This window comes from Letharia lupina, assembly GCF_014066315.1.
Source record: "Letharia lupina isolate WasteWater1 chromosome Unknown contig_15, whole genome shotgun sequence".
Classification (NCBI taxonomy): Eukaryota; Fungi; Ascomycota; class Lecanoromycetes; order Lecanorales; family Parmeliaceae; genus Letharia; species Letharia lupina.
In genome coordinates, this window is record NW_023502984.1 from 86,380 (window position 1) to 112,443 (window position 26,064).

A 26,064-nucleotide genomic window follows, 5' to 3' on the forward strand; every position below is an offset into this window, starting at 1 on the left:
CGTGGAAGCAACGTTACCAGTCATCAGCGACGTATCCTCGTGTTGCGATTCCAGCAGAGGACCAGTCATACAAAACAGAGGTGAAAACTCAGGGAATTCGGCTATGGCCGCACCACCGAATATTTATGAATCTCAATGATATCAGGCTGTGACCGTCGCCAGCATTGGCAACCTCTAGAATGGTACCATCAAGGCCGCTGCTGTGGATCTCGACCACGCGTTGGCGAGGTTCCGGCTGTATTATCGTGACCTTGGGTTCGAAGTGTGTGAAAGCCAACGAGATCTGGGTAACAATCCAAGTCTTGGCGTAATTCAAGCAGTTTCTTAAAGCTGACCTTGGCCACCGGAAGCGTTATGCTATCGGATTTCTGGGGGCGACGGGTGACGATATCAACCTCTCTCTCTCAAAATTGTGGGTACCCCAAGAGGCACCCTTTACCATTCTTGGCGACGCTGACGGCGTCCAATACCCCCGCTTTTTTCGAGGAGGAAAGTATAGGTCTAAGACCGGCGAATCGACTTCGACGACACCTGTCATCATTCTAGCTCTGATGCGAGGCTCAATATAGTTTTTGCGTAGAACACGCTGTAGCTTCAGCCTGGTATAGAGGGCCAAAGTGAAAGTTTAAAAAACGGGTGATACGCCGAGGACGGCGAGAGGAATACCAACGTAGGTGATGACATCTGTGGCCGACACTATGCTGTAAGAAGGCCAGTGTATGACTGATCCATAGATGCGGAAGCACTGTGGTGAGTGAAGTAGACTTGAGCAGGTAAAGCTACTAATGGAGAATGAGGTCAAGTAGCCTGCCTGACGTTCAGAGCTACTTTTCAGGTTCTCATCAAAAAATGCTTGGATATTCCCCAAAGATGACCTTTTGATTCACAGTGCTACAAAAGCGTTAAGGATATATTGAACGGGCTTTGGTCTGATGTAGTTGTCCAAGCTATTGAGCATGCTAGCCATATCTGGCTTAGCTGGGATTGAATCCGCCACACTACCTAGGTATTTGTACGAAACTGTGAGTACAATTATCATTTTAATATCGCACGTCGACTAGAGACTACGATGTAAAAAAAGGTGACGATAAGACGACAAGTTTTCATATCCTAAATTAACAATACAACTTATGACTAACTGCTGCTGAAACGAAGGCTCCCGTCGGCCCGAGTTCCCCCTGCCACCAAAAGACCCGTTCCAACGGCCAACGATTGAGTTGCATGCTATATCTTATCACTACTCTCGATGAGGAAGGAGGAAACCTCGTCGATGCAACATGTGGAATTGCTGGCCAATCACTGCGCATGGGACGAAATGACGCTGGACATGAGATAAAGATAGCCTCGAAATCATTATTTCCTTTTGCAACATTTCTCTCGTTACACCTTTATCACGACTATTGTGTGGTAACAAAGACTCAGTTTCTCTCCACATCTGGCCGTCTGAGAGGAAGGCGATCGAACATGGCGGACTCCCTCGACGATAAGACGGCCCTTGAACGGAAAGACCCCGAAACCACCACTGGCGCTGTCATCGAGATCCCCATCAACGCATCCGGGCATAAGCAAGAACTCGACCGCAATTTCAGCTTCCTCGCCATCTGCGGACTCGCCGTCACAAGCGGCAATGTCTGGGTGGCACTTGGAGGAAGCGTGACCGTCGCAATCTATAACGGCGGTCCTCCAGGCGTGCTCTATGAATTCATCGTTGTATCCGTCTTCTACTGGCTCGTTGCAGCTTCAATCGCCGAGCTCGCTTCTGCCATGCCGTCCTCTGGTGGGGTCTATCACTGGGCTTCTATCACGGCCGGGAAATACGGTCGCGTTTGCGGCTGGTTTGCGGGATGGTGGAACTTCCTCGCTTGGGTCTTCGCGATTGCTGCTACTACAGAAATCATTGGGGCACAAGCTGTGTCCATGTACGCGGCTTTCCATCCGGCATTCGTGACGCAGAGGTGGCACGTCTTTGTTGCTTACATCATTGTCAATTGGCTGGCTTGTTTCTGTGTGCTTTTTGCCAACTGGATCCTTCCATTACTGGAACAGGGAGGAGCTTTCCTCATCGTGGCCGGCGTTCTGATCACAATAATTGTATGCGCATCAATGCCGCCTATGCACGCTACCAACGCGTTCGTCTGGAGTGAATGGACAAATACGACTGGGTATTCGAGCAATGGATTCGTTTTTTTACTCGGCATGTTAAACGGTGCCTACTCTGTGGGGACTCCAGATGTAGTAACTCATCTCGCGGAGGAGATTCCCAAGTCAGAGCCCTTGAATGGTGTCAAGTTGGCTACAGCGTTTACTAATCCTCCACCACCAGGCCAAGCAAGAATATCCCCAAAGCCATCCTCGCCCAATTCGTCATCGGCTTTATCACAGGCTTCACTTATCTCATCTCCATCTTCTACAGCATATCCGATCTCAATAAAATCCTCGATAGCACCTTCCTCTTCCCCCTCGCCTCCATTTACCAACAAGCGACCGGCTCAGCCGGAGGAACCCTCGGCCTGCTCATCATCGCCATCTTACCCAACCTGATAGCACTACTAGGCTGCTACCTCACCGCTAGCCGCGTGTTCTGGACCTTAGCACGTGATAACGCGACTCCCTTTGCTGGCTTGTTCAGCCGCGTCAGCCACAAGCACCGCAACCCTTTCAACGCGATCCTCCTCTGCGCCGTCATCTCCACCATCCTAGCCTGCATCTACCTCGGATCCCAAGCGGCTTTCAACGCCTTTATAGATTCTTTCGTCGTGCTATCAAGTATATCCTACCTAGCAGCCATCCTCCCGCATCTGCTAAGCCGACGGTCCGAAGTAGCGCCAGGCTGGTTCTGGATGAGAGGGCCTATCGGCTTCATCGTAAACGCTGTCGCTTGCATGTACATCATAGTCTTTGTCGTGATATTCTGCTTTCCGTTCTCCATGCCCGTTTCGGCGCCCACGATGAATTACTCCAGCCTTTTGACTGGCGGCACGACGATATTTGTAGCGCTGTTTTGGTTTTGGCGGCAGCGGGAGTATGAGGGACCGAAGTATGTTGCTCCTGATGCTGATACGCTGGCTGCGGACGCCATATAGCATTTTGGATGTATGATTTTGGAGTGTATGAGTTTGGGGATGTGGATATATACTATAGTGGAACATAAGGGGCCATGATCTGTTATTTGTCCAAATTATTCGTAGTGTCGCCATTCCTGCTGTGGGTGCCGAACCACCTCCAAACCATGAGACTGCTGTTACTCTGTGCTTAGACAATACACCCCAGCGACAATCCTCGACATAGCAGGGACTGTCTGATAGTGAATTCCAGGGGGCGAGATACCTACGATTGTGGCTAGCAATTAACTCGGCTCCAGCTACCTGATTTCACATTCAACTCTTCTCAACACTCGATCACTAGGCGCAGGAACCCCAGTCTTGTTAGTTTGGCCCATCAGCGTCGCCGTATACTGATTCCAAGAATAAGTCTTTATTTACCCCTAAACAAACCGACATTTTGACATATCTCGGAGGAAAATATGGTGGATATAAGAGGCAACGGCCCCGCCTTCCAACGCAACTCTGCGCGTACTAGGAAGACATCTGTCAAATTCCAGAGGCAATTTTGCTCGAGTCCATAGAAAAATGGCAAGCAACAAACTCAACTACCCAGGTAACTCTGCTCGAAATTATAGAAAACGATCAGCAACAGAGGTAAGAACTCCAACCTCAGAAGTTATATTACGTACGATAATGAACATATAATAGATAAAAGGGGGAATATATCCGACTACAACAGCAATGTGTCTTTCGTCGACGAGAATCTGTCAAACGAAGAGGATAAAGTTCCGACTCCTAATGACAATAGAGCTCTCGAGCGGAATGGTCGAGCGAAGGAAAAAAGCTATAGTATGGCTTTGGTGCGGAGGCAAGACGGCAACGTTCACGGGAGTAGATTAATGTTGGGTGATAATTTGGCTTTGAGAGGAACTAAGGTAACAAACATGGGCAATGGACTGAGCTGGACGCAGGTTGGTCGGCAAGGTTAGAGGTATAGAATTCTTAATAGGTTTGATTCTTATTGGCGCTGGTACAATGGTGTTGCGGTTTTTAATTTTCTCGGGATACCTCGTATACAAGTAGTGATTGTTGCTAGCCCAATGTAGCTTAGTTTGAGCCGACATACGAGTGAGTGACCTCAGTCAGGCGTCATATTAATCCTGTATGAATAGACGTTTCCTTTTTGCTACGACAAAGTTGTAGCAGCTCTGCGAGAAGTCGATCTCCCTATGTGTATAAACACAATGGACGTGTACTGGACTTCGTGGCGGTGCTGTGGCTTACCTGCATGCTTACGAAACATCTGCAGGGCATTTCTCAGCCCCCGTGCCGCATGCCTGCAGGCTGTCTTTGCGCAGCACCTAAAGAGCGAGGATTCCCGATCACCACAAATACCCCTTTGTTTGAGTGACTGCTCGCGAGAGACAGATTCCATACAGCACCGCATAAACACTGCCCCAGCAAAGAATTGCTTCTGGTAGCCTTCGGACTTTGCGCGTTTGTGCGGACTCGTGTCTCGCTATTGATTCGCAGCTCATCCTGCCAAATCCTTCGATGACTGATTGGCTGGCATCTTTTGGAAGTTCACCACGGCGTGCGGTGCTGAGGAGACTAGGCTCTGTCATCCTTGCCATCGGGTCTACCTGCCACTTTTCAGTAGAATCCTGTCATCAGGCGGTAGCTCGGGCATTTGAGGCGGCCCACTAGACATCTGAGGCACCTCACCAGCAAAAGTCCGTGGCATTGATCGACGGCCATCTACCGGATGGATCCGGTCACCGCCATCGGCCTAGGCGCCAGCGTACTCCAATTGATCGGCGTAGCCGGTAAAGCTATCAAGTACCTCAACGACATCAAAAATGCCCCACGAGAGCGTTTCCGCCTTGCTCAAGAGCTAAATAGCCTGTACGGGATACTTATAGAACTCGAGAATCGCGCGGATGAGGCAAAGGCCAGCGGAGATGACGACTGGTTGAGAGGTGTCCAGTCGCTTACTTTCAAGTTCGGCCCCGTTGAACAGCTAGAAACCGCGCTGGAGCTGATTGTGAACAAAGTCAAGCCGGTCTCAAGGTTTAAAAAGGTCGGCAAAGCACTTGTATGGCCATTTACCAGAAGGGAAGTTGAGGAATTACTGAGGCAGGTTGAAAGGCAGAAGTCGACTATCATTTTCGCTCTGCAGGGGGACCAAATCAGCCTAGCAAAGGCCATCAAAGCCGACACCATGCACATACCCGCTCTCATCAACGGAGTCCAGGATATGTCAATCGGAGTGGCGTATCTACAGGATCGTCAAGAAGTGGAAGCGGTTCAGAAGGTCGTTGACTGGTTTTCCCCTCTAAGCTTCGGCGACCGGCACAATGATGTCCTCTCCCGTCGGTGTGAGGGAACTGGGAGTTGGTTCCTTGAGACACACGAAGCCTCCGCGTGGTTATCAAGCGCGGGCAAGGCCTCTTTGTGGTGTAGTGGAATCCCTGGAGCTGGCAAGACCACCATCGCCGCTATTGTGACCGAGCACATCGAGCGAACCCTCATACACGATCAATCTGTTGCCGTCGCCTGCATCTATTGTAATTACAAGGACAAGATGGTCCAGACTCCAGCCAACCTCCTGGCCAACATCTGGATGCAGATACGCCAGAAAGGAGGACTTTCTCCTGAAGTGGAAGAGCTTTACGCCTCATCTGTGACCAAAGGATCTTCTACTCGCCCAAGGCTTGACCAAATTATCAAGATTCTCAAAGCCGAGGTCGACCGGCATGCCAGCGTCTATGTCGTCATTGATGCTCTGGACGAGTGCGAGCCTGCGTACAAATTACGGCTTCTCACAGAGTTGAAGGTCCTCCAGCCGAAACTGAAGCTAATGGTTACCTCCCGCTACTATGATGCTTTCGGCGCCGATATGGGAGTCGATACTGATATTGAGATAGTTGCAAGCGATGATGATATCAAACGTTACGTACAAGAGAGAGTGTCCATAACTCCTAGACTTGGCCGCTGGATCGCTGCGGACTCAACCTTGCAAGCGACGATTGAGACAAAGGTCATGGAGGCAGCACAGAACATGTAAATCGGCCGCTGATTCCCCAAACGGGTTGTGAGCCATGATTCGATGCGGATGCTGATTTGGGTATTTTTAGGTTCCTCATGGCGAAGCTTCTTCTGGACTCTCTTGTTACCAAGATGACGCGAAAGGCGCTGCAAAAAGCTGTCGGAGAGCTACCAAAGACCCTCCTCGACACCTACGATGACGCATTGAGCCGGATCTATAAGCAGAACGAGGATGAGAAAGAGCTCGCTGAGCGTATATTATCTTGGGTATCATACGCTTTCCGGCCTCTGAACATCATGGAGCTTCGACATGCACTTGCCGTAACAACAGGTGAAGACCACTTTGATGAAGCCAACATGCCAGACGAGGAAGATCTCCCATCTGTTTGTGCGGGGCTCATCTACATTGAAGAAGGTAGCAAGATCGTGCGTTTGGCTCACTATACCGCGCAGGACTATCTTGAGAGTATCCGCGACCAGAATTTCGTTGATGCGCGTCGCTTACTAGCAGCGACCTGTCTCACTTATTTGACTTACGATGGCAACCGACTTTGCTGCAATGGCCGGCATTACGTCTACCGCTTTGGCCGAGATGGATATTACAGCGACAACGTCGATGGGCTCTTGGGTTGTCCTTATGCCATGCAAATATCCAATGCAAGTGAGACAGCAAAGGATGTAGTAGACGGCGACAAGACTTCCTTCTACCATGCTCAGAGTGGAACACCGCTAGCACTCTATCAATACGCAGCGCACTACTGGGCACGTCACTTAAAAGACCGTCTTGAGAAAGACTTGCAATCGTTGGCCGTGAAGTTCATCCTCGATGACATGAACCGTCAAATGGCCCTCGGAGTTCTCCGACAGCTCTGGTGGACCTCACGTATCAAGGGACCGTTGACAGTCGCTGTGCACTATGATCTCCGTCATATATGCCACACCCTTCTAGAAGAGCAAGTTTATGATTTAAATAACGAAGAAGGGGAAGGCTACAATTCTCTACTCTCAGCCGCCGAGCTCGGACGCGATCAAGTCATCAAGCTACTCCTGCAGCAAACAGATCTCCAAAGCCTCATAGATGCCGACCGAGATTTCGTCCTCACGCCCCTCGATTGGGTCGCATGGACCGGTAATCGTGCTGCCGTTCGGTTTCTCCTACAAAGCGCCGGCCTCGTAAGTGCAGACGATATGACACCAGAGTCGGGCAGATACTCAGTCTACAAATCGCAGAAGCTGCCAGAGAATGATGATCCACTAATTGAAGGCCTCGAATCCATGAACATATTCGCTACGATACCACTCATTGCAGTCCTCAGCAACGTCTCGACCCTCCAGACAGCACTTTCCCAACCGGGCGCCGACATCGAAGACCGCGACCCCACGCACGAAAAGACCGCTCTACACCACGCCTCACAATCCGGTCGCACCGGCATTGTCGAGCTACTCCTCTCCAAAGGTGCTGATGTGCGAGCCAGGGACTCCTACGGCGAGACTCCCCTGCACTACGCCGTCGACAGCGGTAATCTAGAGGTAGTCAAGCTTCTTGTAGAGGCGGGCAGCGATCTAGACGCGCGCAATGAGCTCGGGAAATTGCCGACTGAGATGCTACGCATCAGGGCGGGAGACATACCGTGTCCGATCCATCAGGATGAGCTGTGGGAGGAGACACATGAGTTTTTGTTTGGGGAAGTGGTGAGGAAGGAGGGCAAGGAAATGCAGTTGAAGCAGACGGAGAGGAGGGACTTGCGGAAGAAGTATGGGGCCAGCTGGAGGGAATTCCATAAAGAAGCTGAGTAAGAAGGGGCTTGAAATGCTGCTATGCTAATTTAGGGCAGTATGAGGTTATCAGGACAAGATGACAAATTTTGGTTCGTTTGAACCTCCAGTGAAATTTAGTGCGGGCTTGATGATTATCATGCGTTACGTGGCTGACGGGGCTCTGTAGGTCTCCGCAATGATCGTTTGTTGCCAACAAAGCTCAGCAAACACTTCTAACACTACTTAAGTATATGAGAGACCTGCTATGCCCTTCACTAGATCAACTTTTTCCAATATGCTAGCCCGATGGGCTAACAATCCTCTGATTCGTCTCCTCGAGACACGTAAACTTGTTTATTGGAAGAACAACCTGCAAGCCCAGGGAATGCGAACAATGAAACCTCAATTCGCGTATAATTGGTATACCTCAGACCGATGACTCATCAGCAGCTATCGTTAAAATGATCCGAATGGCCACCATACATTCCGTTGACAAAGAGCCCCTCGTCTCTCCCTTCCCCAATCTCAAAACCATCAGAGCCTTTCTATTCATCTCATCCATGGCCGCGCCTTCTTATTTCCTCCGATAACAACAGAGACCGCACAGTATCGGGCGAATCTAACTCGAAGTAGTAATTTAGCGCCGCTCAAGTGCTCATTGAGCCTCACGCATAGGCCTACAGATGCATATAGATCAACCTGAGTTCTTTCTCCACTCCCAGGAGACTGGGATGCTATATATGAGATACGCTCAGATAATGTTTGACAGGTAGGTAGGTCTGTGGGATTTTAGTCCAACCGTGCTTAACACTTCACCCTAGTGGCGTTTTCGTGCGGGTCATGTCGGAGAATAGGTCTATTATCTTGATGGTCTGGTACTTATAAGTTGTGACTTATTGGCAGCAAACCCTTTAAGAATGCGCAAAATGATAGGGCTTGTTTATTATATACAGTATGTATGTATGGTACTTGAGAACGATGATATCGCTGACAGCAATACTAGTATCTTTGAACGGAATAATGGACCTGCCAAAGCTTTTGGATGACGGAAGGCGACGGGTTTCTTCGTTGCCTGGTGCTAAAGCACAATGACGCCCAGGCTTGTCTTTGCTTGCATGTCTGGCTCGGCCATACTGTGCAAGATTTCACCCTTTGTATGTCTGGTTCGGCCGGATCGTCCGAGATGTCAGTGTCTGTAGGCTAATTCGGCTGCAGGGTGTAAAGTTTTATCCTTTGTATGTCTGGTTCGGCCGTACAATGAGAAGTGTCGTGGAATTTCTTTGTGCAGGAAATATAGCTATCGGTCGAGTCAATGCGGAGTATAGTGTCATGTGGCTACTTGTCAGCTCACGTTGGGACTGCTCACCTGGTCATTTCCTCTCGATATACCCATACAACCTTCGACCAGCTCTTTTACGTATCCCCAGTCTCCCATCGCTGCTGCAAAAGAATCGAGAAATTTCATTCTTTGGAATTCACCGCCCCAATTGTTCGAATAACTCTACATACGATTACGTCGGAAGGCGAGTAACTGGTCTACTCCTGTTGTTTCTTCTCAAAAGCTTATCCTTGTGTACCACAGTATGACAGTCAGAGGCGCGACCCAGAGAGAGAGCCCGGATGGCCATGTTCTCTTCATAGAAGAAGTTCGGAAACACCTAGGTGTGAGGGCCAACGCCGGCGAAAGTTCTTCCTTAGCCGATACCACTGAAGCCCGCCCCAAGGTCCTCCTCATCGGTCACGATATGCATGACGATTTTCGGAAGATGAGACAAGACGGCATCGATCTCCAAAAACACTTCCAGTACTCGGGTTGCGTCGATACCCAGGTAGTTGTCGAGGACACAGGTGCAAGCATGGGCAAAGGGTTGAGCGATCTGATGTCACACTACGGACTGGCCAAGCTCGAGTTCAAAAAAGTAGGTTGCCCCAAAATGCCAGGCAAATGGGTTTTTGTGGGCGCCCACTGCTCGGGCAACGATGCCGTCGCAGCTCTGGAGTGTCTTATCGATCAAACCTTCGATCTGAGCCTAAGGACACCCGGCGACAAGGACTCCGTAGGCCTGGAAGATCTGCCTGAAGACTGGTTGAAGAAGCCTCTCCAAGGTATGAACATGGATTTGATCCTGCTGAGCTACGACACCGAAGGCGTAGAGACGCCTAACTACAAACCCAAAGTCCTCAACCGTACGAGCGAGCACGGCTTCGCATGGATGCGCGTCGCCGACTTTGCCCATACCCCGCCCGGAGACCATGGGCAAAACTGGCGTTCCTTTATCCGCGCACGACACTGGATAAACCACGATTTCCGCAACTTCTCGAATTGGTTCTACTGCATCGGCAATCCGAAAGGCTTCTGGCCAAAGTATGGCGAGTCGCAGTATTACCATGTGTCGGAGGGTCCTGCCCCGTTCCATAAGCTATTCGAGGAGCTGGCAAATGCCACTGCTGGCGCTCTCAAAGGGCTTGATACCGTCGAAGAAGTCACAGCGATGCTCGAGCAGACAACACTCGAGGAGGAGCGCACACCGGCCGGTGGACGTAACATGGCCATTACCCGAGGCAATGCGAACAATGTTAGAGGAAACATGACCAACAGCAGAAGCATGCAGCCTCCCTTCCGAAGCAACGCAAAAAACATCGGGGAGGATACCGCGGAGATTAGAGGCAATTATTCAAGCTGGGCAGAGATTGCTGAAGGCAACGAAGGCAAGAAGTTCCAACAGCAAGGCCAGTGAGACATGAACAAGCAAGAAGGGTGGACGGCAGCGAGGGCTTTTACAATCGGAAGCGAATGTTAGGGTACTACTTCCTCCCTCATTAGGTAGACAGGCCAATGTCGAAATCCTCTAACAACACAACTCACGCCTGCGAATGATGGAGTACGCCTGACTGATTTAAAACAGCGTGAAGGCTATGGGGAAACGCGGAAGCGCCTTGATTCCGAGGGTCCAGCCCCTTTCCATCAGCTATTCCAGGAATTTGCGAGTGCCATTGTTGCCAACGAGAGCTCTGATGCGATAGATAATGCTAATACAAAGGGAATTGCCACTAAAGAAGAGGTCACCATATCACTCAAGAAGACACCGATTGAGAGAGATACAAGGGTCTCCGAGGAAAATGTAATAGAAACGAGAAGTAACAGCCCAGCCTCCGAGACAATATTATGCGCAGTAGAGGAAATATACCAAACTTCAGAGGCAATTCCGCTTGGGCAAGTGAAAATAAGGCAAGTAACGGAGGCTACAATCCCAATGACAGAGGCAATTTCGCTCGAGATTGTAGTGATATAACAGGCAAAAAAGGCTATAAACCCAACTATAGAGGTAGTTTTGCTCGAGAAAGTGAAAACCTGGCAAGCAACAGAAGCTATAGAAAGCGACGTGCCAAGCCTCTTCCGGCTCGGCCTCTGTATGGGACTTCTTTCAACTAACCCCATATTTCTGCACCCCACAAGATTTGAGGTCACGTTTGGTACCCGGATGTTTGTAAGTTGAAACATATACATTGATGAAGAATCCTATGTACAGAAACCGAGTTTGGATGGTGGGTAACTCTATGAAAAAACCCCTTTCCCTAGTGATGTGTTCTCGAAGTTTCCACGCTAATAGAAAGACATATCACCCTGGTAAAAATGCGCTTAGAGTTGATTGAATCACAAAGCGGAATATCGACAATTCCCTCCAAAGACTCAAAGAAACTTCCCGGCCCCATAGTTGCTGCGACTATTGTCGCGGATTATATACCGATGCTCAACCCCCTGCCAGATGCCTATGGCTCACAGCTGTTCCTCGGCATTAGCATCCTATCCTTCATACTCCTCATAACCCCATCGAAAGTCTGGCTGCTGCAACGCCCCATCCCCGTTGCGAGCCGCCCATCACCCCCTCCTCATCGGCGCACGGAAATGCTCCGATTCTCCGGGACCCTCCACTTCTCAACCGCTCCACCCCACGCCTTCATCCGGAACAGCTCCGGCAGCGGCTCCAACCGTTGCGGATTCCTCTCCGACTTCCACCAAACCCGGAAGGCGGCCCGGATCTCTCGATACTGCACGTTGTAAGTATCCTCCAGATTCGTGACCGGGGCCGCTTCACCCGTCCACTCCCGGTAGGCCTCTCGGGTGTATCTGAGGGCACGGTCGAGGCTCTGGGATTGCGAGCCGTTCACCGGCCGGACATCACGGAAGTCGGAGGGTGCTCCGGGCTCCGTTTGGGCTGGCGGAGGCGCCTGTGGTGGATCTGGGCCCTGTGCGTCGGCCGCTTGGGGAGCTTCGTCGAAGTTTATAACGGTCCCGTTTATATATATGTGCTGTGGCGGCGTCAGGTGCGCGTCCTCCACGGGAGCTTGGGACACATCCGGGATGTTCTCATTGATTTGTAGTTGCGGTGGAGGTAGGCGCGCGTCCCATTCTGCCTCGCGCTCTTTCTGCACCGTTGCAGCCTTTGGATTCTGTGCCGGGGGTGAGTAGTAGCTTTCGGTGGCGGTTATATCCCGTCGCTTCGGCTTTGGTTCACTGGTGTGCTCCTCCCAGTTACTCTCTTGCTCTTGCGGCTCCTGTTCCCCGATATCCTGCTCCGGGACATAGGCGTCCTGCTCCCATTCACCCACGTGATCTCCCCTTCTGTGCTTTCCGAGGATCTGCTCAGGCAAATGTCCCTCGGAAAGACGTTCAAGGTACTCCGAATGACGGGAGGGTGCATCAGTCATGCCTTGGTCCACACCCTCGTTCGAAGCAGCAACAAGAATCGGGCCTCCGTACACATCGCCGTTTAGTGGATTGCTGGGCCCAATATCCGCAGCTGGTCTGTCGTAGAAGCCGTGATCGGTACCACTGAAATTTCGGCCCGCTGCATCCCCATATGATCCGAGTAAGTCCGGCATGGTCCTAAAAAGCTCCTCTGGTGACTTCAACGGGCCCTCTGTGTCCTCATTGAAATCGGACACAGGCTGTGAGGTCCCAAAAGGCTCCTCTAGCGACAATAATGGAACTGGGGCACCTGCTGCGTCATAATACCGTCGTCGAGGAGTCCTTTCATACTGAGCACGACGCTGAGGCCCAGGGACTATACCAGGATTTTCGTCTTTGCGTTGTCGCTTGGACGGGGCGCCATTTTCTGAATCTCTATCCGCTTGGACGCTGGACTCAAATTGGCCGGCCTGGTATCCCATATTCTGTAGTTGGCCAATCTGCTGCCGTTCCGACGGTGAAATTTCCGCGCCTCGCTCCTCCTGAGTCTGGTTTTGGATCACCGGACTTCCAGACTCGACATAACCGTATTGGGCATTATGGGCTGATCTTCCCACTCCTGCGGCCTCCTTTTTCCTCGTATATATATTCTGGTCAACTTCGTCTGAATCTTCGCGCCCACGTCTTCCCAGAATCTGTTTGGGCGCTTGATACAATCTGCGACCGCCTTGACCCAAAGTGTCTCCTTCATGCTTCGGAGCACCATTCGTGCCATTGATGAACCCTTGGTGCTGAACAGGTGGACCGTCTTGAATGTTGTAGGGATAGTCAGGAGATGCATTATGCTGTGGCTGATACTGCAACCCCCGGTAGTTGTTTTGCCCGATAGAGCCTTGTGCTGACCACATCTGCCCTCTGCATTCCTGCTGCAATTGGTCCAAGCGGGTATCAGTCTCCAGCCCGATGCCCTGATAGTATGGTACCCTTTGGTTCTCCGCAAAATGATTGTTGCCCAGAGAATGCGCCTGCTGGTTTCCTGCGGAGACGTTGATGTTTTGATACGGTGACGGGGCTGTACCATATGTGCCACTGTACGAGCGACCTCCAGCCTCCAAGGTACTCGTGTTCTGGTACGGCGTCGGTGCTGCACCAAACGTGCCATAGCGCTGTGGTTGCGAAGACGCCGGCTTTCTATGACCATTTCGCGAGCGACCTCCAGACTTGCTCTTCCGTTGAGCAGGATTCGAGTCTTGATCATAACCATCCTGGTCCTCACGAGGACGCTTTCCGAACGCACTGCTGGCCTTCCCTGCATCTGCTTCAGCCTTCTCCTTGCCTTTCTCGATCTTCCTTAGTGTCTTTTGCAAGTTCTTGTTCCGAGTCTCCTCATCCAGTGCTCGCGACTCCCCCGCCCTCATTCCGTGCTTTCCAGTGTTTCCTAGCTTCACTGAGTCCTGCTCCCATGGGAACAGGTCCCTCGCGAACCCTCTCGTGGAGCCGGTCAGGGAAGGATCAAATCCGTTTTCAGCGAAAAATGCCTTCAGCCCTTTCCTAATCTTGTCGGTGCCTTGACGTATGTTCCCTGCCACTGTGCCTTTCTCGTCTCGGAAGCGCTGCGAAGGCATGTTTACGTGCGTGTTAGGACTTCCGATGTATTTGGTGATCAGATCATACGTCTTCGGCTTTTTCTTTCTGATCCACCTTGGCATTCTGGCCCACTCATCTTTCTGCGATATGCTCGTGTTTCTAAGTCGCATCACTTGCAACTTGTACCCTTCTGTCTCAGCCGAGAGCGTGAGTGGCATGTCCAGGTGCTTCTTGACAGGATTGTTGTGAGGGTCCAACAGAATCTTGTTGTCCTCAAACCAGAATCCGGGATTTGGCCGGGGGTTAGGCTTGCGCTTCTTCTTCGCTTGGCCCTTGTCCCCAGCCTCCTTATCATCTGGGTCGCCCTCTGGCTTGTCTTTGGGCCAAACGAAACATTCGTCTGGGCAGTCATCACGGTTCGGACCCAAGTTCTGATGTGGGAGAAAGAAGGCCGTCTCGCTATGTGGCAACCCATCGGTGGGATCAGGATGCACTGTAACTACCAGTCAGTCTTGGCACCTGACGATCGGATAATTATACTCACGATATTCCTTATCCGGATGCTCAGCCTGGGCTCGCGCGATCAGAATCTCCCTATAGCTATGGTGTGAAGCGGACTCCTCTGTACACGTCAGCATGGTTCATTCAAACATGGAGCAGAAGCATTATAACTTACGCCATTGCTCAGTCTCCGGGTTGAACCAGACTTCGGCACCGTTTCTCGTCCCGGTACGACCCCATCCTCGCCTACGCCGACTCTCTATTACGCCCGTGTCAAGATCTATCCGGTAGTAGTTTAGATCATCTGCAGGGTTGAATTTCGGGTCGTTCTCTGTCACCTCCGTATCGGCCTCCTCCGCGCCTTCATGGTATGTGTTGGGTTGTTGGCTAGAGTACATGGAGTCCTCACGACCATGGGTGTTGCCGGAACCATATTGCTGCACAGTGCTTTCCGTTTGGTAAGGTGTTCCCAAGGAAAGTCCAGATGTAGATTGTGGAGAAGGATTGAGTGTGCCATAAGCAGAGTCAATGCCTGATGTATTGACTACTGATCTTTCTCCATTCTCGACAGAAACTAAGTGGGGACTAGCCGCATATGTGTCGAAATCTCGCTGTGGAATTGGCGTGTGGTAGATGGGGCTGGCGTGCTCGTGATCATCTTTCTTTGTCTGATGTTCGTCCTGTGCCACAGTGTCTGGAAAATCCGAAAAGTCTCCGTTGGCGGCATGAGCCTCGGAGTTCTTCCACTCTTCTGAAGAGAACACGTCAGATTGGAACTGGAACTGTTGTTCATCATCCCCACTTGTCAGACCGACTTGTTGTTGGCCAAAGTTGGACGTGTCGCTTGCTGGATTCATGTCTTGAAGTTGTGTTATCTTTTCTTGACCTTCCCTGAGTTCGTTGGGCTCGAACAGATGATGCTGAGACACGCTCGTCAGACCACCTTGCCGTTGACGGTAGCTGGAAGAGTCATTGTCTGGGATGGTGTTTTGGAGACTTGAAACTTCTCCTTGGGCTTCCACAATCTCGTTCGGCTCATACCGCGATTGGTGTTCCCCGTATGACAGACCAGCCTGTGGATGCCCATAGCTCGCATTGTCAAACTCAAGATTGAAGTTGGCAGGGTCGAAACCATTGATGTCGACACTATCATCAAGGCCATTGCCAAGTTGAAAATCTCCCTGCTGCAAAAAACGGCTTGGCTCGGAGTATTCAGACATAGTGCTGAGACTCGCAGAGCACGCTTTAGCTTGACTAAAGGTAGAGTGTCAGCAATGTCTTAACGTCATTGGGTTCCTAGGTAAGTGTTTGGTAAGATTAATGTTGATGCGTGGGGAAGACCTGATATGAAGAATGGAAGCGGTCCGGCCACAGAGGTGCCCAAGTCTCGTCTTGGTCATAGTGTACGTACCTGAAGGTGTTTGAAGGTTGGTGACGGAGTTGGCGAAGCTGTGTTGCCACAATATAGCGAGGGAGCGATGTGAACGAGATCTGTAGGTATCTCAATCAGTCTCATGCAAAATGTTCGAATGCTATGTGCTTTGTGGAAGCAATATGAGAACGGATGCTGCAGAAATTCGGTGATGAATGGCTGGTGGTAAGAGAACGGGAAGTTGTAAGGAAGAAGTGCTCTGATACTGGGAATGTGACCTGGAGGTCTTTGTGTCGACACTAGCCTGAGAATCTTGATGTGTTTGGAGTTGCTGTGTTTGGGTCGACACTAGCCTCAGAATCTTGATGTGTTTGGAGTTGCTGTGTTTGTGTCGACACTAGCCTGAGAATTCTGATGTGTTTGGAGTTGCTGTGTTAGGAAGATGGTGTCGAGTCTTTTCTCTCCTTTTCGGGAGACCACAAGCATATAGGGGTAACTACGCGTTTCCTTACCTCAATAAGCAGCAGTAACCACCGAGTAGCCTCAGCAAGAGGACCAGTATGCCACAGAAAGACTCCAGAGTCTATCAGTCAAGGATCTCGTCCACAGCATCATCTTTTCCCAATGTCAACAAAAGGCTTAGCGCCGGCGGAACCTAGCTTCATCGTGCCAAGACTGCTTCTATGTCGTAGCCTCCGGCCGGCACCCGCTGACCACTGGTTCATCATGCTGGTGTCATCGTCTTGCAGCGAAGTCGGCCCCGCCATCATATCAACATCTCTTCGTGCTTCCCAATTTTGCAAGCCAACCTCGACAGAAAACAATGGCTTGGCTGATGCAAACCTTTCAGTCTAGAATGATATGCCTGTATGGCTTCAGTTTCAGCTGGGGGGTATCTTCCCGGTACAAATCGAGCCCGCAAACTGAGTCGACTTCTCATGCTCCTTGAAGGACACCACAGGATTCTCAATCAGGGGAACACAGACAGATCCAGGAACAATGCTCGAAGCGGAATCGAATGTTGCTTTACCAGTCGGGCGTAGCGGCGTTGCGGAGCTCCAGTCCGAACTCATGAGGATCTCTCGGTGCTCCTATGGGAAAATCGTGGCCGTGGGAGGAATGTTTTGATGGGCTCCGATTGTCTAAGCCGAAAAACTCGTGGACCTGCATCGGGTCAGCCCTCATGGGTACTCGTATCTCATCACGACGTCCTCGAAACACACCGCTGTGTTCTGCTCTCGTGTCCTCGAAGGAAAGACATCTCGAGACGTTCTGATCACAAGGATCAAGCGCTTAATGACCATAATGGGTCAGCATGTACATGGCGGCCATGTTGATCAGCTCGTCGCTAAGGACAGGGAATGCGGGAGCGAGAAACGACAGGAGGAAGAGTAGGAAGCCCCTAAACGCTCGGTTAGACAGGTAATGGAAGGGATTGTCAAAGAACACTTACATGATTGACAGAACGCTCTCTTGGAAACTCATGTTCGGCGCGCTACACCTTCTGCGCTTCGTCCGGCTACAGAGTCGTGACCGCAAGCGGTTGTCGCGTCTTTGTGAAGTGGTGTTTGTAGACACTCGTGGGGATGCCGGCGCTGCTTGCTCTCAGGCGATCTTCCCGCTCGATCTCCGGGTCGTGCATCGCCAGCGCCTCGAGAATAGGGCCGCTGCTAGCAACTGCTTGGATTCTGATTCGAAACGTTCAGAGTACTCAGCCCTCTCTCGCTCCTAATCTTCAATGTAGGAAAAAGATCAGGTGTTTCGAAGACCTGGAGGTGATAGAAGGTAATGTAAGGCTAGCATCTCGAGATTAGGAGACAGCGGTCAAATCCGAAGAGGCTGATGTTGAATTGGGAGTTGACTCCACTATTTGGCACGGTGAAGACGACAGTTTCCTTTTTCAAACAAAAAAAAACATATTATAGTATATATAGAAGGCTGACATTGTGACTTGGCAATGTCTCTCACAGATCAAAAAGATTGTGTCTCAGAAGTTGACAGTTCTTATAGGAGTGGAAACGGGCGCTAGACTACTTCACTTGTCTGTTTCTCCAATGACATTCCGCGCGGAGATGAAGAAGATGAGTGATGAGACAGAAATAGAGAAAGATCGGCGAACGAGGTGTTTGCAGTAGTGAGTAGGAAATCCCTTAACAATAAATATTATATCACTCCAACACTTGCTCCATTCCTCGCGGGGACCATGTTGTGACCTAATACTTTCTCGCTGTCATCAACTCATGATCTTTTGATATCAAGTCATCTCTTGGCCTGATCACGAGAACCTTGTCTGCGCCTAATTGACTACTTCATACGCTTCCTGTGAACGTTCCGCTGTTTTCTGTCCTTATTGGACGCCCTCTTTGCGATCCTTGTTCCGCTAGGGTTCAGCTTGGCGAGTTGACTGTACGGAGTGCCAGTCTGTCTTTGACACTTGCTGTGCCGCATGCAGCGATTGGAGTAACACTGGTTTTGTTTGGTGCCGGCAGCTTTTTGCCGCCGAGAGTCAAATGATTGCTCGTCTTGTCCGCTGATACGCTTCGCTGTCAAATAACTATCTTTCCGGACAGTGCCTTTTAATTATATCTGCATGAATGATTTTGAGCTTTGAGATGTAGCAGTTGAAATGTCAAACCCTGGAAACATCACAAAACAGTACATAAGCCTTCGAGCAGAAGAGTAAAATGATCAGTCGTGCACTCCCAAGTTCAAATTCCGACTCTCAGGGATCTTCTCAGTCTCAAAAACTATAAGCTCATGCGCAAAGCGAGACTGCTGTAGTTTGTTTGAAAGATTCCCTAGGTCTCAAGTGACTTTCTTCCCGCTTCTTTACGCTTTTTTTGCATCGAACAATCGCAGAAGGCTACATTGCTCTAATTGTATTCCTCCAACCATCACTTAGCACAGAGGGACCAGATGCTAGGTACACAAGAAGACATTGGCTATGTCATCCTTGCGCTTGCACTCATGGCCTTTTCTGAACAATAAGGAGGGAGTGAAGTAGATACGGACTTGCAGTGGCACTGAGTGGAAGGATCTCCAACGAAAGCTTTCATCATAGGGTCTTATACCTAATGACTGCTCCTTCGATAGTATCGAAATGGAAATAGACAAGAGGCGGCACGGTGTCATCGTGTCAAAGACTTGACATGCGCTTTCCGGATGGTTCTTGATATACAGAGCGATAAGGTAGTGACTAGAACTAGCATGAATGCATGCACTGACAGAAAGAATATATGCTTGAGCTTTGGCATATCTTATTTCTGGAGGCATCTTGTAATCCACTGTGTTGGGGTAGAAATAGAGAATCAACGTACAGGAAGATACCTTCAGGTATTGTCTGATTTTGACTCCATACTGTGGCAGGTTAGCCGAAGGTCTTGGCAAGCTATTTTAGCGGCCGAAGCTAAGCAATAAGATTCATCCACGCACAAGCTCCTCAATCTTTTCACTCGACGTTGCTTTCTTAAGCAAGACTGACTGCGTCCAGATATTACTGTCGGCACTCAATGCTGGATAGCTGTTCTTTCACTCCTCTGTACCTAAATATCTTGTCATGATCTGGTGGCTACGTGTGACGGCTCTTCCGGCAAAGGTTCCGCTCATACCAAAGCCTTGGCGCAGGGCGAAGTCGTAGTGTTTGGCCAGATATGCGGCATGTTGAAGATGCAGTAATGACTCACGATATTCGAGAGCCCACCGCAAGAGAAGGTAGTGTAATTGTATCCCGATCATTTGGCCTTCGCCACTCAATGCCTCTCCTATCATGATTAGCTTTTTTCGTGGCTACACTCTTCGCTGTGCCAGTTCCGCGTATTGTCAGAGGCGTCAAGGTTGGATCAACGTAGTGAAGCAATTATTCAACGTCGTTAAAGAAGCACAGCAAGCTCATGACCGTTGAAATCACATTCCACGCCTGCCAATCATGTTTCTCTTAGTTGAAAATTCGCTTGAAGGCTTTGTGCGAAGCCCACCTAGTATGATTGAAGGAACGGGGATCTGAGCTAAGGTTCTTAGATGCACGAGCATCAAATTCTGAGTAGCCCACCGTCAGTCTCATTCCTTGGCGTCTTCGCCAAGAGGCTTGGCACGCTAGTATCTCTCAATGTTTATTTTCTTCAATCTCCCTTACTTTATTCAGTAAGACCAGCGAGATGATCGTTTCGCCCAGGACTTCAAAATACGCCAGCGTTTCACACGGCCGAGTCCGGAATATATACGTAAACTTCCCAGGCGTTGATCGCTGGACTTGCTGCTAGGTTCACGAAGATGAAACACCCGCTTGTTCCGCGCCGCGCCATACGTTACAGATTTTAATTCGACTTCATGTTGTTGACGTTGCGGTACATTGATATCCTCTGCCATCTCTTTCTCTGTTTTCTGTATGATATAATGGTCTGGTGGATTGCGCTCTGTTTACATGCGCGCTTCCTTCATCGAACGCAAAATGTCCAACACCTGTGATCTTGCCGCTTTCCACACCGTAACTGCCAGTGACCAACATGAAATTTCAATGGCCACTTTCAATCCTTAGCCTGCTTGGGCTGCCGGCTGCGCGAGGGTGGCCTGTTACTCCGGTATCTTCGACAGGTCCAAATCCATCGACCGTAGTACTGGGCGCGTCGACGATATCAGCGGCGGCGTCTTTGACATGGACTGCGAACGTATCGACAAATTCCACATCGCATAATTATTTCTCCTTCAATGGCTCCACGAAGGCAACCAACGTCAACGGGCCGGTCACCGTACTCAAGACGATTGAACTCATACCCCAGCCATTACTCAGTGATTCATCTGCGGGAGCTAGAGAACCTGCGAAAAATCTAACCCGCGATGGTTCACCTTTAGCTACCATTGCCCAGCAAGCAACAGTGCCAACCGCTTCGCCGCCAGCCAAGCCAAGAAGCTCTTCCGAGCCTAGCATTTCATCGAGTCCCCAGGGAGCGGGTCTGCAACTAGTTGGTCAATCAGTCAAGCGCTCCATGCTCCAACCAATAATCGTGGGAGGGATCACCTATGCCCCAGTCCATGCGCATCACACGCGCAGCAGTGCTGGCATTTGGCAAGGAAAATCCCGGGCCAGCCTGGCAAACTCTGAGACTGTAGAATGGCATGGGTATTATGCAAAACATGACTCGGAGCCGAATGGGCTTGACCACGAAAATCTGAAGTCTGTGCAAGGGCAAGGAGGCTTACCGCCTGTTGTCGTAGGAGGCCTGACGTACAGACCAGTAGGCGAAGAACTTGAATCCGGACGGCAGACTCCAGCACCCGTGAATGTTGCAGGCTCGGCAACAGAGACAGCAAAGCCAGCGGCCAACCCTTTAGTAGAGGGTGGAACGACGTCCCGCCTAGAGCAGTCGGAACCAATGGCTGCAAATTCTCCGTACCCTGCGAGTCCTGGTGGCTCGAGCCGTGTGTCGATGCAGTCTCAGATCCCTCCCTCGCCACCAGGAAGCCCGATTCTCGTACTGGGCTCGCAAACTTTGACAGCCGTCCCAGGAAGTAGCGGCTTCATTCTCGGTAGCGGCTCCCTGCTTCCTGGCACTCCCGCAATCACCGTCGACGGCACTGCAGATTCCCTCGATCCGTCCGCAACTCTTAACGTGGGGAACTCCACCGTCATCCTCGCTGCCTCCGGCGCTCTTACCATAGCAAACGAGACGTTCGTACCCCTTGGCAGCACAGCGATCTCCGTAGAAGGCACCACCCTTTCCATATCAGGGCCCGCCATGACGAACCAGGGCACCACACTCTCTCTAGCCCCCAGCGGGCTCGTCGTCAACTCATCCACATCCCCCTTCGCAACCCCCACTCCAACCGCAGCAGTGACAACCACCAACCAGGCTTCCGCCCCACCACCCCCCTTCGCCATCTCCGGCCACTCAATAATACCAGCATCTCCGTCAACCTTCACCATAGCCGGCGAAACATTCACCGCCTACCCCGGCGGCCTGGCCATCGACGGCACCGAAGTGTTCCAAGGCAGCACCGCCATCACCGTCTCCGGCACGGCCATATCGCTCGGCAGCTCCGACCTCGTGGTCGGGACGAGCACTGTACCGTTCGCGTCGGTCACCGGGTTGGGGCCGGCGCTTGCGTCGGGATTGGACACTGTTGCGGGTGCGTCCGGGGGTGGGGTGGGGCCCGATGCGACGGGCACGTCGGCGAAGGAGTCGCATCGGTCAGCTGCTGGGCAGTTGAAGATGAGGAATCTTACGGCGATGGTGTGGCTTGCGATTGTAGGGCTGATCACTTCGGTGGTGTGAGACGGTTAGAAGGGAAGGGGATGCTTTGGCAGACACGAGGCTTATCCCCGCTTCTACAATATATTAATGTACATATGTCTACTATATCATCTATCTACCCTCTTACTCTCAATGCATCCGCCACGCGTATCTGATCAACATTATAAGTGTCTTGAGTATCTAGAGCAAACCCGCAGCCCCTTCCTTATCTCACCCTCCCGCCTCCCCGTTCCTCAGAGCCAAACGAAAGCCAACGAAAGCCAAACCAAAATCCACATCAAGCCGGCCATTCTCCGCCGCCATCCGTACCCAGCGCACCGTGTTCCAGCAACAGGGCGGTACATCTCAACGGGAGCTTTTCGAGCCGCGAGCCGGATCGATCTTCCCGGCCCCTCGTCCGGCCCGCAGATAGCATTTGCGTAAGCTGCCGTGTCCGAGTGGGTAGGCCGAGAGGTGGGGATGATCTTCGATGAGCGGCTGCATGAGGGGGTGGCCGGCGTGGCCCGAATCAAGCATGGTTTACGACATCGGGCCACGTCTTGACGGAGTCTTTGAAAATCGCGTCGTCGCCGCTCTTGAGGGCGGGAGAGACTTCCCAGCGCGTGGGGGGTGTGTTGTCGGGTAGGTTGTGCTCGCGGCCGAAGTTCTGGAGGGCTTGGACACGGGGGAGATGGGCTGACGGTAGGCTTATAGTCTCTCGCCTTGGGCGAGCGCTGTTGTGGGGCTGTTCTTCCGGATCGAGCGCGGTTTCGGTGGAGGTTGGATCTGACAGAAGGGTCTCGAGCCGGTGGGAATCACCCGTGGAACAAGCTTCCTGTAAGTTTTCGATGGCGGTGTCGGTCGGCGGGGGTGCTGTCAGATTCTGACGCTGATGTTAATAGATTGGTGACTGATAAAGGTATTGAAGATGAGGAGGATTTCCAGTGCAGCAAGCGAGTAGGTAGCAACGGGACACAAAGCTATCCCATTACGGTGGTCTCGGCACTCATATTCGCCGTGCTTCAGTATTTTAAACATTATGAAGTTGTCCCTGACTGTTTCTTCTTCGGGCGCCAAGTGATAGGGCTGAAGTTCAAGGTAGTAGAGACCGTCGTTCCGCGCCGTCCCTAGCGCTGAAGATACAATATAATGTTGGAGGGGAGGAGGGGGACGACAGAAGAGCATACTGTGGACCCCGTCGCAATTTGCAGAACCGCTGCGATCAAGCACGATTGGTTGGCTCATTATTTCCATCATGACAAGGCCTATCATGTTGAAGCCATTGGCTATACTTACTATCATATCATCTTGCACTGCAGCTGCATTTCATTTACAAGAACCAAAAGTCCTTCCAAGCCTCGACAGTTCCACCGGCGTTGGGGTCACATACATCCCCATGACTGACCCTAATCGCCTGGACCCTTTCACCAATTACACCCAGCAAAGACGAGTCATGATATCGCTGTACTACCCCGCTCAACCAAGTCCCCCTACGAACTTCCTCGAACAGCGACCGAAAGCCGACGACTGGCACCACATAACCCCTTACATGCCTCCAACGACCGCCGCTCTATACGACGAACTCGTCACTCCATTCGGTTTCCCCACCAACACATTCGAGCAGCTCTCGACCCTTTGCCAGCAAAATGCTCCGCTTCAAGATGACTCCATGGCCCACCCGCTCCTAATCTTCTCCCCAGGCGGCGGGGCGCCGCGTTTCTTCTACTCCACATTCCTAGAAGATCTAGCACGCAGAGGCTACGTAGTCGCCGCCATCGACCACCCACATGATGCCCTGGTCGTCGAATTCCCTGATGGACAGGCCGTCATAGGGCTCAACAAGTCCCTTACCCGAGACGAGGTAGAATTGCTCATCACGGTACGAGCGCAGGACATATCCTTCGTACTTGATGAACTGAGCCGTCAATCTCCATCATCCGCCAAAATCCAAATCAACACGACGGATGTCGTAGCGTTCGGCCACTCACTCGGCGGCGGTACAATTGCAGAGGCAGCGCTGAATGACACCCGCATCAAAGGCGGTATCAACGTCGATGGCCGCATGTTCGGTTCGATGGAGAAGCCAAACACCACCATTTCCAAGCCGATCCTCCAATTCGTATCCGAAGCCTCCAGTGCGGATCCGTACTGGCGCTGGGATGAGGAATGGGCGCGTCTGTCAGGCTGGAAGCTGGAGCTCGTATTGAACGGTGCCGCGCACTCGACTTTCAGCGATATGCCTCTCGTCGCCGAGGTCTTGGATGTTCGGAAAAAGCTGGGCGAGGACGGGAAGGAGCTTCTGGGCAAGCTGGATGGGATCAGGGGGTTGGAAATTGTGGTGGAGTATGTGAGCGCTTTTGCCGAGTTTGTGCTGACGGGGAAGAAGGGAAGTCTGCTGGGAAACAATGGTGATGAGAGGTTCCCGGAAGTCAGGGTGAGGAGACATACATGAATGATATTCAACGTATTCTTATGTTTGAGAGTTGGTAAATACTAGGGTATGCAATTACTGCTATAATGAGACTTATCACTAGATATGATATTCTTAATGATGTCTAAGGAAGAAGGATATCTATGTATAGGGAAGGCCTTCATATACTAATGACTAGGCCGAATGAGTACTAGCGTAAGCGAGTGTTGAGTTATCGATACTAGCAAAAACCGAAAAAGATGAGGCTATTCGCATACTATCAAAATATTACTTCTTCGAATCCTTCTCCGCAATGCTCTCTATAGCTGCAATTACTTCTCTTACTGTAGTGGGCGTAGATCCGGTTATGATAAGCGTATTTCTAGTAGCGATAAGAGAAAGATGATCCAATTCTTCTTCGCAATGCTCTCTATAGCTGCAATTACTTCTCTTACTGTAGTGGGCGTAGATCCGGTTATGATAAGCGTATTTCTAGTAGCAATGAGAGAAAGATGGACCCTTATGACCAAATTCCTGGATAGCTACATCAAGAATATATCGTTTATATACTCTATACACCTATCCTTGACCTATAACCTTCCGCTTCTCTATATTACGAATATAGCCGAGCGGAGAGGCGAGCTAAGAGGCGAGCCAAGAGGCGAGAAAATGAGCATGCTGGGAGGCGAAAAGTGGAGCGAGATTTAAAGTATGCTGAGTTCGAGCGGTGCTAAGTAAGAAAGTAGGCTCTCTAAGAGTCGATATAGTGCGCGGACGTAAAACCGCAGAGAGTTGGCTCGTGTTGATAGGGCTGCTACTGGTAATACTCTTCTTCGTAGTGCTCTTCAAAGAATCCTCTGCAACGGCCTGTTCCTTGATCTCGAAGTCTTGAATAACTTGGTAGAGTGAGGGTAGTAGGTGTGGGACTCGGTAATCTGGGCCGTAGTTTGTGGTGAAAGGGGGAAGAAGCGTAGTGGTATCCTCAGGCTGTTGTTGCTGAATTGACTGCATTGGCTGTTGTTGAGGCTGACGTGGAGGGCCGTCGCTTGAAGTGGGGGGAGGGTGGACTGGAGTGGTATCCTCGATAATTGATTGGTAGGGCTGCTGTGATTGAACTGGCTGTTGCTGAGGATAGTAATAAGATGATTTTAATAAGGGACGGTCTTCGTCGTCTGGTGGCCATAGGATCTCTTTCTTAATTACGTTCGCTAATTCTTTGGCTATCGAGAGTCCTCTTTCTTTCTTAATATAGGCTCTATTAACCCGTAGATAATCTCGTAGACTAATAATAACGTTCTTATTAAGAACCTCGAAGTTCTCTCTAACGTATTGAATAAAGTCGTTAGTAAAGACGTTAGAGAGTATTCTAAATTTATATATTATATATTATTATACCCTTTAATAAACGAATTTCTCGAGTTTCTCTT

General features: G+C 50.8%; 6 protein-coding genes across 6 annotated transcripts; 5 read left to right on the plus strand and 1 right to left on the minus strand.

The window, feature by feature from the left end:
* Positions 1–1,464: 1,464 nt before the first annotated feature.
* On the plus strand, positions 1,465–3,083 carry HO133_002472 (uncharacterized protein; the record flags this gene model as incomplete). Its single annotated transcript, XM_037293398.1, has 2 exons — positions 1,465–2,264; positions 2,324–3,083. The coding sequence occupies 2 exons, from the start codon at positions 1,465–1,467 to the stop codon at positions 3,081–3,083; spliced, it is 1,560 nt and encodes a 519-aa protein (XP_037150227.1).
* Positions 3,084–4,809: 1,726 nt separating this feature from the next.
* HO133_002473 (uncharacterized protein) lies at positions 4,810–7,889 on the plus strand (the record flags this gene model as incomplete). The annotated part of the gene is made up of 3 exons (XM_037293399.1): positions 4,810–6,107; positions 6,182–7,265; positions 7,323–7,889. 3 exons carry the CDS (start codon positions 4,810–4,812, stop codon positions 7,887–7,889), a joined length of 2,949 nt encoding a protein of 982 aa, XP_037150228.1.
* Positions 7,890–9,433: 1,544 nt separating this feature from the next.
* HO133_002474 (uncharacterized protein) lies at positions 9,434–10,588 on the plus strand (the record flags this gene model as incomplete). The annotated part of the gene is made up of 1 exon (XM_037293400.1): positions 9,434–10,588. One exon carries the CDS (start codon positions 9,434–9,436, stop codon positions 10,586–10,588), a length of 1,155 nt encoding a protein of 384 aa, XP_037150229.1.
* A 1,153-nt stretch (positions 10,589–11,741) lies between these two features.
* On the minus strand, positions 11,742–15,848 carry HO133_002475 (uncharacterized protein; the record flags this gene model as incomplete). The annotated part of the gene is made up of 3 exons (XM_037293401.1): positions 11,742–14,620; positions 14,672–14,749; positions 14,804–15,848. 3 exons carry the CDS (start codon positions 15,846–15,848, stop codon positions 11,742–11,744), a joined length of 4,002 nt encoding a protein of 1,333 aa, XP_037150230.1.
* A 4,654-nt stretch (positions 15,849–20,502) lies between these two features.
* On the plus strand, positions 20,503–22,269 carry HO133_002476 (uncharacterized protein; the record flags this gene model as incomplete). Its single annotated transcript, XM_037293402.1, has 1 exon — positions 20,503–22,269. The coding sequence occupies one exon, from the start codon at positions 20,503–20,505 to the stop codon at positions 22,267–22,269; it is 1,767 nt and encodes a 588-aa protein (XP_037150231.1).
* Positions 22,270–23,482: 1,213 nt separating this feature from the next.
* HO133_002477 (uncharacterized protein) lies at positions 23,483–24,679 on the plus strand (the record flags this gene model as incomplete). Its single annotated transcript, XM_037293403.1, has 1 exon — positions 23,483–24,679. One exon carries the CDS (start codon positions 23,483–23,485, stop codon positions 24,677–24,679), a length of 1,197 nt encoding a protein of 398 aa, XP_037150232.1.
* Positions 24,680–26,064: the final 1,385 nt, after the last annotated feature.